Source organism: Haliotis rubra, unplaced genomic scaffold (assembly GCF_003918875.1).
Source record: "Haliotis rubra isolate DU_JTF1 unplaced genomic scaffold, ASM391887v1 Scf5, whole genome shotgun sequence".
Classification (NCBI taxonomy): domain Eukaryota; kingdom Metazoa; phylum Mollusca; class Gastropoda; order Lepetellida; family Haliotidae; genus Haliotis; species Haliotis rubra.
The window spans coordinates 3,441,403-3,454,020 of record NW_025767190.1 but is presented as its reverse complement, the minus strand read 5'-3'; the positions used below and the strand labels follow the sequence as shown (position 1 = coordinate 3,454,020).

The 12,618-nt window shown below is 41.3% G+C and overlaps 1 protein-coding gene across 1 annotated transcript in view; it reads left to right on the top strand.

Moving 5' to 3' along the window:
• Nucleotides 1-7,831, top strand: part of LOC124291766 (ribosome biogenesis protein BMS1 homolog) — a 29,564-nt gene extending 21,733 nt beyond the window's left edge. The window contains exons 14-23 of the mRNA XM_046728838.1: nt 40-159; nt 632-798; nt 1,590-1,778; nt 2,144-2,324; nt 2,558-2,616; nt 3,063-3,185; nt 3,729-3,876; nt 4,547-4,722; nt 5,101-5,253; nt 6,145-7,831. Of these exons, the coding sequence (XP_046584794.1) occupies nt 40-159; nt 632-798; nt 1,590-1,778; nt 2,144-2,324; nt 2,558-2,616; nt 3,063-3,185; nt 3,729-3,876; nt 4,547-4,722; nt 5,101-5,253; nt 6,145-6,357 (1,529 nt within the window). The 3' untranslated portion in view covers nt 6,358-7,831. The remainder of the gene's footprint in view (nt 1-39; nt 160-631; nt 799-1,589; nt 1,779-2,143; nt 2,325-2,557; nt 2,617-3,062; nt 3,186-3,728; nt 3,877-4,546; nt 4,723-5,100; nt 5,254-6,144) is intronic.
• Nucleotides 7,832-12,618: the final 4,787 nt, after the last annotated feature.

Here is a 12,618-nt window from a genome sequence, read left to right as displayed (position 1 = left end):
GCATTTCTCTATCAATATTCAATGACTGCTGTGCTGTAGATGAGCTGTACGGAGATTTTGAAGACTTGGAGACCGGGGAAGTGCACAAGGGGAAGACAAGCGATGGAGAGGAGGAGGAGGAGGACAAAGATGGTGAAGATGAAGGAGTGAAGAAAGAAGGTAGGTGTGCTGAGATAGATAAATGCAAGAGTGAAATTTTCTTGGTGTATTAACTTTGGGGTGATGAAATAAACTATCTAAGGTAAATATTTACTAACATGAAGCAGAGTTAATATTTTGGATTAATGAGCTTCCATTGTCATTCCAGTATGAACTATGTCCAAATGTACCTAGGGATGTTCATAAATGGGTAATGGGTTTGTCATTGTCAAATATGATACACTCTCAATATTAACCATCACTTTGTCACTTCTGGACCAGACTTGTCCTCTTTCAACCACTTGTCATTTCCACACCGACTCTCTCCACAAGTCTGTTCTTTCAAGGCCCAATTTATTCTGTAGATATGGTCATGGTGCGTAGATACTGATTGCTGATTGAACCCATGTTATCCATCCTTCTTCTATTAAGTCTGATGTGATAAAGCATGAGGCCTTGCAAGTGTTTACTTTATGTATATTCCTGTCTGAAGGTGAGGAAGAGGAGACTAAGAAGAAGACTAAAGCCGAAATGACGGCAGCTGAGCGTCGTATAGAGAAGAAAAGGAAGCTGAAGGAGATGTTTGACCAGGAGTATGACATGAAAGGGGACTCCGAGTTCTACGACACGTGGAAGGCAGACCTGCAGAAACAGTCCGAGGTAATCATGGCAGGACGGTCTCCAATGAACATTTCTGCTTTGTGGACAACTCTTTTTGAAACTTCTACATTCCTGTACAGATTTCAACAGCATTTTGTAACTCAAACATTGTTTGGTCTCAAGATGTACTTACTAGGCATAGTAGCTTCTTGATCAATAGGGCTTCACTGCGTAGAAGTGGTTTAGATATGTCTGTAGAACAACAGGAATAGAAACATTTGGAGTTTTGGCAGTTTATCCTTTATCCTTGAAAGTTATCATTGATTCTCTCTGTTCCATGCATCCCCTATAGTCTGCTTTGGGGATATTAGTTTTGCAAATTAAGATTCCAAGGCTTTAGAAAACTTCATGGTGGAATAAATGACAACCAACTTGTATGACTGTTCAAGAGAGGTTGGAGAAACTTTGTGTTCCAGTTTCTGTCAATAATTTCTTATGGAAGTGCCACAACATTGGGCACATGACGTGTCTTGTGAAGATACGTCTTCAAGGGATTATGAACATTTAGTTACTGAGATGAATGCAGTGTCAAAGCTTTACTTTAAGAAAAATGTTCACTCATCACGCCGAAGGTTGAGTTCAATTCCCCACATGGAACCGTGTATAATGCTTCTTCTATATGTCTTTGCATGTATTTTATGTACAAGGATGTAAAGCATATTTCAGGTGGCCAAAGCCATCATATTGCTGGAGTAAACGCCGATAAAACCTTGCTGTCACACTCACTCTCATGTTTGTCTTATTTTGGGGAGTGTTCTGAAGTCACTTGCATTTATCCTGCTGCTTTTCAGTTAAACAGAGCAGAGTTTGAGGGGCTTGGAGATGAGCAGAGGGTTCACTTCGAAGGCTTCCGTCCTGGAATGTACGTGAGGATGGAGATTAACGACATGCCTTGCGAGTTTGTGGAGAACTTCGACCCTTCCTATCCTGTGGTAGTGGGTGGTCTGCAGAATGTGGAGGTCAACATCGGATATGTTCAGGTAGGTGAGGCTGTGAGTTCCGGGCTGAATGTTTGTCAGACTGAATGAGGCGTTGATAGAATGATTGTGTGATCGTGAAACTTAGTCATTGACTTTCATGGTGGGAAAGATGGTGTGTGGGTGAGTCATTTACTGATTGAATGATTGTGAACATGGTGGATCACTGGGAGAATGAGAATGATGATATTTTAGTGAATGAGAGTGTTCATGAAACATTGTGAATGCCTAAGAGAGTGGGGCAGTGGGGAAGTCTAGTGATGAAAGCGTTTGCTAGTCACGTTGAAGACCCGGGTTTGTGTCCCCACATGAGTACAATGTGTGAAGCCCATTTCTTCTATCATGCCATCCTCCTTGTTGGTCTCCAGGCTCGAGTCAAGAAACACAGATGGTATAAGAAGATTCTGAAAACCAGGAATCCTCTGATTGTCTCCCTTGGGTGGCGGAGATTTCAAACTATGCCACTGTACTCAATTCAGGATCACAACCTCCGTAACAGATTGTTGAAGTATACGCCAGAACATCTTCACTGTCACGCATCTTTCTGGGGTAAGTTCCTTCACGAGGAAGACAAAATATGTTGTGAGAAAAATGTTGAATTTTGCTTTTCCAAAAAGACTCAATTCAAAAGAAGTTTAAGAACATCTGATCCTTTCATGTTGCTATAGTAATTCTGTCATACCACAATATTACAAGATCAGCTGTTTTCTTTCGGGTGGTATATTTTACTTGGTTCTGAGAATGATAATCACAGGTTTTAAGTAATGCTGTGTATATTTCAGGGCCTATAACACCTCAGGGGTCGGGTCTCTTGGCTGTGGAGAGTATCTCTGATGTTACTGTGAGTAATTTCAGTGTTGAAAATATATCTGATATATGTTTGTACAGGGTGTTTATATCATGAGTGTGTCATATTCTTATTACTGAAGATATTGTAGAGAATGTCAACTTTTGTGCAGGTATTATCACACTTATACCTTTACCCCTGCTTCATTTCCTTAAAGTTTTAAGAACTGAAAACAATGCCAGTGTTTTGAGATACATAGAATTATGGGAATATGTTTGATGCAGTTCATGAAATAGTAAACTTGAATATTAACACTGTTTACAAATATAAGGATGTACAGTCATCCCAGTCATATCAGGGGAGGTATATGATATCAAAATATGATCACACTTAATAATCATACTCATGTAGATAGGCTCATCTTGGTGTGTGTTCTGCCACCAATCCCTTTTGTTACAGGTGATACTTGACACACAGATTTAGGTGTATTGTATTTACAGGCCAAGTTCCGAATTGCTGCTACCGGGGTGATTCTGGAACTTGACAAGTCGATGCAGATTGTGAAGAAACTGAAGCTGACTGGCACCCCTAATAAGATCTTCAAGAAAACAGCATTTATTGAGGTTGGTGGAATATTATTGAAGACTGATTGTGTGTAAATTTACCAGCATTGTACTGTTCACTCTCAGCTGTTATGAATCTAACTGCTTATACTACTGCAGTAACAGGACTTCCTATATCAGATTCAATAGAGCTCAGAGCCATGCACCATGATCTAGTGCCATAGATCTTGGTCTAGATGGTGGTGTAAATGACTGGTGTGTAGTTAAGACTTTATATGTGTATGACAATGGAAACCATTAAATGTTAGCATAGTTTCATAATTATAGTGTGCAGTTTGTTAAGAAACATATAATGTGGAGACAAGTGTGCATACAACAAGCAACAAATGTGTTTTTAATCATTTTTCCAAAAGCCCAAACATTCCAGTGAGCAGGTAACATCAGAAATACCAAGTCAACAGAAGTACAGAATTTAATCATTTCATTAGATTGTTATGCATATGTGAAGCGTCATAGTGGGTCTTAGATAACTTAAATTACATGTTCTTGGTCTGCCTATGTTCTGGAGCATCATTGGTAACCAACTGGTGCATGTATTTACAGGGCATGTTCAACTCGGGGCTAGAGGTGGCCAAGTTTGAGGGTGCCAGTATTCGGTCTGTCAGTGGCATCAGAGGTCAGATCAAGAAAGCTCTCAAGACGCCTGAGGGGGCTTTTAGGGCGACCTTCGAGGACAAGATCTTGATGAGTGGTAAGATCAAGTCACATGTACAGATTACTCAATATATTTTCTATGACTGAAAGGAGGATTCCATGTGTCCTCAGTGGATATGTCCAAGTCCAGGTTCATATTTGGAATCGGGGTGGTGGGGTAGTCTAGTGGTTAAAGCGTTCACTCATCACGCCGAAGACCCAGGTTCGATTCCCCACATGGATAGTGTGTGAAACCCATCTCTGGTGTCTCCTGCCATGATATTGCTGGAATATTGCTAAAAGCGGTGTAAAACCAAATCTCACTCACTCACTCATATCTGGAATACTTTGAGTGGGGCGTAAATACAAACACTGTTGTACCCAAGTCAGTGGGGATTGAAGAGAAATGTCTTCTTGCTCCTTGGGACTGGTTTCCTATTTTACAGTGACACTGTTTTTATAAAATTGGGTTTAAACTAGTTTGAAAGGTACTTTCCATGACACATGTCATCGTATCCAATCGCTCATGCTGTTATTCACTGGATTGTCTGGTCCAGACTTGATTATTTACAGACCGCCACCATATAGCTGGAATATTGCTGAATGCGGTGTAGATCTACTCACTCACTCACTCAGTCATCACTCACTCACTCTTTTGTATGCCAATTAGAACAGCTGTGTGAAGTTCAGCTTTCCCCTGACTGTTTCACATCTCCCCCATTTTCCAGACATCGTGTTCGTGCGGACATGGTTCCAGGTAGAGGTACCCAAGTTCTTCAACCCTGTGACCACTCTCCTCCTTCCTAAGTCTGAAAAGAGCCAGTGGGTGGGCATGAAGACAGTCGGACAGCTTCGCTATGAGCAGGGAGTTGCGGTGCCACAGAAAGGGGACTCTCGGTACAAGGTATGCAGTGAAATTATGAGCATTGGGGACATGATAATTCAGATGTTAATAGTCCATATTTGGATTCAGGGCAAAACACCCAATTTTGTATGTACTATACAAGATTTAGGGATATGTTCATCACATCAAGAACTGGGTTTAGTTCACCAAGTGGGCAGCCTCCTTAGTGATAGTTTTGGAATATCGTTTTACGTTTCATCAAACCAAACATCCACACTCGGTTAGTCACGCTAATGTTAATTATTACATGCAGCCTTCCAAATTCACATTATTCTGCTTGTCCGTGACTACTAATTTGTGTTACATAAGTTCAACTCTAATGAAGTCTTGCTTTCTGATCGCACTAGAGACATGATCCAAGTGTTAATGTTTTCCCAGGCTGTAGAGCGAATGCCAAAGAGACTGAAGCCTCTGATCATCCCCCGAGAGCTACAGCAGCGTCTGCCGTTCAAGGACACACCGAAAGAGTTGCTGAGTCTGCCAGAGCCTGTCAAGCGGGTGTCCATCATCAGGGAGCCTAAAGAAGTCAAGGTAGGATAATAAAAGAGTAAATGGTTACTATTTAGTGGACTGAGCACACCTGAATCCGACAGCTTGTACAGCAAACACCCTCCTTGAAGAGTGCTAATACATAACATGTTTACATCAGCCTTGGACTGTCAGAATTCCTGATGGTCAATGTCAGGGTAGACTCTCAGAAGTAACAAAAGTATTTGCTTGATATCGGACTTTGTGTCCTGGAGGTTTGTATTCATAAATACACAGGGAAGATACTGACAGAAAGTGGAAGGTGAAAGTAACTACTAAAAATGTTTCTCTTTTTTCCAGCATTTGAGTTGATATATATCTTTGTTGTCATCATTGCATTGATAATACTGAGGAAATGTATGTAACCCAGTGTGTTGATGAAGTCATTTGCAACCTTAATCAATGACAAACCAGTTGTATTATTACTGAATATAGTTTAGGTTTTATATAATTCAAGTCTGAATATCTTGTTTTAATGTTTCTAACCACTGTGATGTTGTACGTCTGAACATACTTCTCAACCAGTAGACAATGGTTGTTAAACTGTGATGTTGTACGTCTGAACATACTTCTTAACCAGTAGACAATGGTTGTTAAACTGTGATGTTGTACGTCTGAACATACTTCTTAACCAGTAGACAATGGTTGTTAAACTGTCATGTTGTACGTCTGAACATACTTCTTAACCAGTAGACAATGGTTGTTAAACTGTGATGTTGTACGTCTGAACATACTTCTCAACCAGTAGACAATTGTTGTTAAACTGTGATGTTGTACGTCTGAACATACTTCTCAACCAGTAGACAATGGTTGTTAAACTGTGATGTTGTACGTCTGAACATACTTCTCAACCAGTAGACAATGGTTGTTAAACTGTGTTGCTGCTGTCCCCAGGTTGCCAAGGTGATGAAGATGATGAAGACGCTGTATGAACACAAGCGCCGCTCAGCACATGTACAGATGAGGCGGCGTGCAGAGAAACACCAGCAGAACCAAGCTAAGATTGATGCCCTGAAGGATCAGAAACACCGTCAGGTGAAAAAGGACATTTACAGAATCCTAGGGAGGATGGATGGCAAGAAGAAGCAGAAAAAAGCTGGGCAATAACGTCCACTACTTGTGGGATAGGGGCGATTGGGTAGCCCAGTGGTTAAATGTTCGCTTGTCACACTGAAGGCCCGGGTTTGATTCCACACATGGGTACATTGTGTGAAGCCCATTTCTGGTGTCCCCCGCTGTGATATTGCTGGAATATTGCTAATAGCGGCATCAAACCCAACTCACTCACTCACTCACTTGTGGGATATCTGTTCACTGCAGTATCACAGCAGGAAGTATGGGTGTTTCCAGGATAGAACAGGCCCCAGATCAACCTGCTCTGGTTGTAAGAGGAAATGGACCCAGATGTCGGACTTAGTTGATTTGTGTGTGATTGTATATCATTGCTCACATTATCAATCACTGAATATCTGGTCTTTACAGGCTCTCATCAATATAGCTGGAACATTGCTATATTAAGCAACAAAAATGCATGGTTAGACATACCTAGATAGACAGCCAGGGAACTATACGGCAGTGGCAGGGTCCATAACCACTGAAGGGCAGGCAGCAATAACAGGCTAGGGCCCATAACAGACATTGAGACAGGCTTGTTGTCTCGGCAGAGTCCACAGCACATGGATGTAGTTTGTGAAGGTATTGTACTAGCTGATGCATTTAAAACAGTGAATAGTGATGTGAAGGAAATTGACAAGAATTTGAATTTAGCTATGCTGTGTCATCTTGGAATGGTTTTCCATGCAGTTACAACTATGAAACTGTTTGTTATATGCAGGTTTGAATGATCTATGATGGATATGTCAGTTAGTTGAGTTCCTTCTGCTGCTGAAATAATGTCAGAGTCCTTGAAAGATGCAAGCAAGCACTTAATGACATTGCCATCTGGTGTCCGGTTGCCCAGCTATCTAAGAGCCACAATTCGCTGATCAGAGTTACGTCCCTTTGGTACACCCAAAATTGGATTGTGGATCAAATCCTGATTTGCCCTAATTATGTTTCTAGCTTTGTGAGCACCATGCCAGTGCTTCAGCCAGGCAAGCGCCATTGCGCCATTGACACTAAAAAATATGCAGTGGCACTTTTTTCAATTCTAGAGCGTACCCATTGGCACAGCATTTAATATAATCCACAGGTCTTCTATACCATGGTTACCATGAATGGCAAAAGTCTCAACTGCATTTGCACACATTTTAGTAGTAAAGGTGCCAATTGGCAAGACTAAAAATAATCCTGGCTGAAGCACTGCCATGCCCATGCACATGGCTAACAAGTGGTAAACATGTAGGACCTGCATCAACTTGAGGAGTCCACCCACATCAACTGTCATTCCATGATGTAACTGGAATACTGTTCAAAGTGGCTTGAAACTCACTCCAGGTTTAAAAAATATTTGGAGACTTTTTGTACATTAACATCATGAATGTATGTAAAACTGACAAAATAAAAATTCGAAAGAGCTCATATGTACATAATTCAACATGTAATCTTGTCAAAATCTAAAAAAATAAACGATAAAGAATGTGTTATCCTTTATGTTATTTAGTATTGAGCAATAATTATTTACAAAGTGTCGCTTCAGGCTTTCCTCACACCTGATTATGATATATTCCCAAAGACTTGGAGAGATAGTACTTGTTGTTATCCTGTCTATAGCTAGAACACATGCACACAAGCACACATGCACGGACACACGTACACATGCAAGTCAGTTTTTTTAGTAAAACAATATTAAACCCCAAATCATAATAAACCTCTTAAAAACATTGCACAGTTTGTGTTCTAATTTTCAGAATATGTTTGTTAGACTAGTCTTTTACAATGAAGTAAGTCTTGTTCAAAGCACGATGTTTTTAATATCCTATTTTGGTCACTTTACTTTTTAGAGTATACATGATCTTAAGCAACCATAGTCAGGTCATTACTTGTGAAATAAGCAATCAAACTGCGTACATGTTATCACATGACTAGGTATTCTAACTTAGACATGACACTGAATAAACATTGGTCAAGTTTTGTGTAAGGAAATTAGTCACCATGGTTAAAATTGCCAAACAAGCTAGAGTGAGTGAGTGAGTTTAGCTCTACGCAACACTCAGCAATATTTCAGCTATATGGCGCCGGTCTGTAAATAATCGAGTCTTGACCAGACAATCCAGGGATCAACATCATGATCATCGATCTACGCAACTGGGATACGATGACATGTGTCAACCCAGTCAGCGAGCCTGACCACCCGATCCCGTAAGTCGCCTCTTACGACAATGATCACTGGATTGTCTGTTCCAGACTCGATTATTTACAGACCGCCACCTTGTAGCTGGAATATTGCTGAGTGTTGCGTAAAACCAAACTCACTCACTCACTCATTAAATGTGTATTTCCAGCAACACTTTATCAGCCAATCAAAATACATGTGGAGAAAAAGAATGAAACCCGATGAGGCTGGTCAGGAACGGCTCCGTTAGTGTTCAGAGATTTCTGCCATTTATATCGGTATTCGAGACATAGCTTTGTGGGCGAAAACATGAAATTATCTTCGAACATTTAGGAATTAGACTTTGGTCTTCAGCATGAAGAGCTCATGCCATAACTGCCTGGCTCTCTAACCACCCTATTAATTGATAAGGGTTAGCGGATGATATAATATGTACCCAGTAATTTCTCAGCGGGGAATATCATCCAGTATGCACCTCAGCTTAATGGTTGAACTTTTAGCAACAAAAGTACAATCAGACAAAAATAATGACGACCATTTTGCTAGGAACCTGAATGCTAACAAATCAAGTTGCATGAAGGAGAAGGCAGTGAGACAAAGAGCACCAAGAGAATTACCCTACATAACTGCTTAATGATCATGCCTTAGCTTTTTACGGATAGTCAGGAGCTGTGTGAATGATTGCAGGTTTCGTCTTTATGTTGGCTCATTCCAAAAGTCTACAGCATGAAAACCATCATGGCGGAAGTAGTATTGTTGTTAGTTGTGTACGTATGTACTGGAGTCAAACCAATGGCACTGAAGCGTTTTGGAATAGAGCTCTAAGAGACGCTGTGCCAGGTACAACCATTGCTATGGTATCAGGTACAATATAACGTCAGTCATCTGCACCCACCATACTTGACAAAAGAATTACCGACGGGGGCGACGTGTATCCAGGAGAAATATTACAGGTACGAAGATTCTTTTCTCATTCGCAGCCAACTTGTAGCCCCAGTTCATTCACTATAGCAATATTTAAAGGCACTTAAAGACACCAAACATTGTGTAGAGGGAAGATGGCGGAATCTGATGAGATGTAGTTCTTCTGGATTCTAGTGCCTAACAGGATCGGGTGGTCAGGCTCGCTGACGTGTTTGACACATGTCATCGTATCCCAGTTGCGTAGATTGATGCTCATGCTGTTGATCACTGGGTTGTCTCGTCCAGACTCGATTATGTTCAGACCGCCGCCATATAGAAATAACATTGCTGCGTGCGGCGTAAAACTACACTCACGATACAAGCTTAGTGTAGCCTGATGATTAGTCATTTCCACTACTCATCGAAACAACCGCTCTCTCAATTGCCACCAACAAGCAAACAGTTAGCTAAAAAGTCATGTATCTTTGTTAAGGTATGCCAAGCTGACTATAGCTTCTCCCTCATACAAGAGTCGCCTCTGCCATATCAGTAATGAAAGAAGCACCGCAAACATTTCAGGAAGGAGTCAGTGTTCACAGCTTGTATAGCTTGTACTCTTGGGAATGCATCTAGGATCCAACACCACCAAAGCAGAATCAGTGGTTCGGTCAACTGCTTTCGTAGCCAGACTGTGCAATGAGGAACATGTCGGGGGTAATTGGATGGTAGTGTGTACATCCACGTAGTGATTATAAGCAGACAGTAGTTTTTCATTCAGTCCTGTTTTTTAACATCGTGTATGCTGAATGTTTCCAGAGTGGGGTGATCATGCATGGAATATTGTTTTCAGTCGGGGCTTTCAGGCGCGCACTCCCTCCGGATCCGCCCTTGGCTTAATGACAAACTATATACTAAATAGGGCAGCCAAACAGTTTCATGGAAGCACGACTCATTATGTTTAACACCCACCACTGTGCAAAGGATGGTTTATGTATATCTGAAGCACCCTGTCTCCACCCGAATTTCAAATGGTGGGTCCCTTATGGTGATACAAAAGTGGGCTCCAGGATCCGTAGACAACCATCTGCTGTTCCCGATAGGGAGAGACATAACACAAATCTGACACAAAACTATGGTCACTCACTCACTCACTTCAAATATCTCGAGTTCATGGCAGCGTTTCAGCTTTCAGAAACTGGGGGGTCCCATGAAGAGTACATCAAACGTGGATGTAATCCTTAGAGAATAACATTTCATAATATTTAAAGACGAATTACAAACATATTTTTACCAAATAATCCGTACAAAGTGAAAGGAAAAAAGAAATGCAAAGTTAATGCCTCGTACATCGCTGCTACATCGCCTCTGTCCTACTCTTTTCCTTTTTTCAGATGATCGTAGAGCCAACATATCATCACTACGTAACTTGAAATACTTTAAAGATGTCCGATTTGTACGGAATCCGAGAAGGGACATTGTCGCCCTCTCAAAAACAAGTAAAATGAGGCAAAATAAACCAAAACGCGACACGCGACATTTCGGCCATTTGTCGCACTGTCGCGTTTTGAATAAAAATATTCCTCCAAAGGGCGACACGCGACAATTTTCAAGGTCAAAATATGTCGCGTTGTCGCCCTGTCTAAGATGTGTAAAAAAAAGCCTAAAATTGACTAAACCGCGACACGTCGACATCACCCTTTCGAATACCGGTGCGCATGCGTAGAAAGTCAATTACACTACGCATGCGCAGGTAAAGGTATACTTTATATTTCGCACTTCAGTGGTCTTTTGTTATCTCCAAAGAAGTAGTACTCGTAATGGTAATGGGGGCTGCTTTTCTTGAACTTAATGGAAATCTTTCATTGTTGCTTTGAAAATTAGTTTATATATTGTAAATGTATTTAGCCAATCAAGTGTGTTTTAGCAGCAACACAAATTATTAGCGCTACTATTTATTGTAATGACGGCACACGGTGGCCCTGTCATTCAAGGCGGGACAATTTGCTGTGCAGAGTTGTGTCTCTTACTCACACCAAAATACTATGATCATAGGTTCGAATCACAGCACCGTACACATTCATCAGATTGGAACCTGTGAAGGTCCGGGTTAGGATGTGCCTTCAGTAACCCATGCTTGTGGTAAGAGGCAACTAACGGAATCGGAGGGTCAGGCTCGCTGACTTGGTTGACACATGTCATCACTAACCAATTGTGCAGATCGATGCTCATGCTGTTGATCACTGTATTGTCTGGTCCAGACTCGATTATTTACACACCGCCGCCATATAGCTGGAATATTGCTGAGTGCAGCGTAAAACTAAACTCACTCACTCACTTTGGACCTTTCACTTATATCAAGCTCACAGGTTGTGAAAAAACTGAAATATTGTTAAAATTCAGGCCACATCGGCAGAAACATCAGGTGATGTCCTCGAATGGGTCACTATGTTCGACAGTTTGGCTCCTGACAGAGTTTCTTGGCATAGTCCTGTCCCACGCTGATAAATTTGTCCCACATCTGCCTCTGTTCAGCCAGCAGTGCATGGATACCAGGCAGAATTAAATGGTAATATCACTTAACCATCCAGCACCTCAAAGACAGTTTATATCAGCTTTGAACGTGATATTCTTCTTGGGAAAACGCCATACAAATGGACTGTTATCATTATGATAGGATGAAGAAGACATAGGTGAAATGCCTTCCTAAAGGTGATGTAGCTGATGTTTCACAAGTTGTTCTGACTTCTTCACCACTGTTCTCTTGCCATCATCTTGTTACAGTGTCATTTCTCTCATATTATTCATCCCAGACATGTTAATCTTTCTCAGACACTGGAAGATCCAGGCGAGCAATGATCTTCAGGTTTGGTTTGGTATGTTGTTTTACTACGCACTTCAGCTATATGGCGGGATTGATACTCAGCAACTCATGCTTGCCGTAAGAGGCGATTAGATGTAGGGTGGTCAGATATGTTTACTTGGTTGACATGTCATCATATCCCAATTATGTGGATTTATTGAGTTAGGTTCGATGCCCCTTTCAACAGTATTCCAGTATTATCTCATTGGTCGGCTGAATGTGGGAGAAAAGCCTGAAATCTTGCAGGGTTAGGTTTACCACTTTGCTGACACAACTGACATAAATCAAGAAACATGATCAGGGCCCAGCAAGATTCGAACCCACAATCATG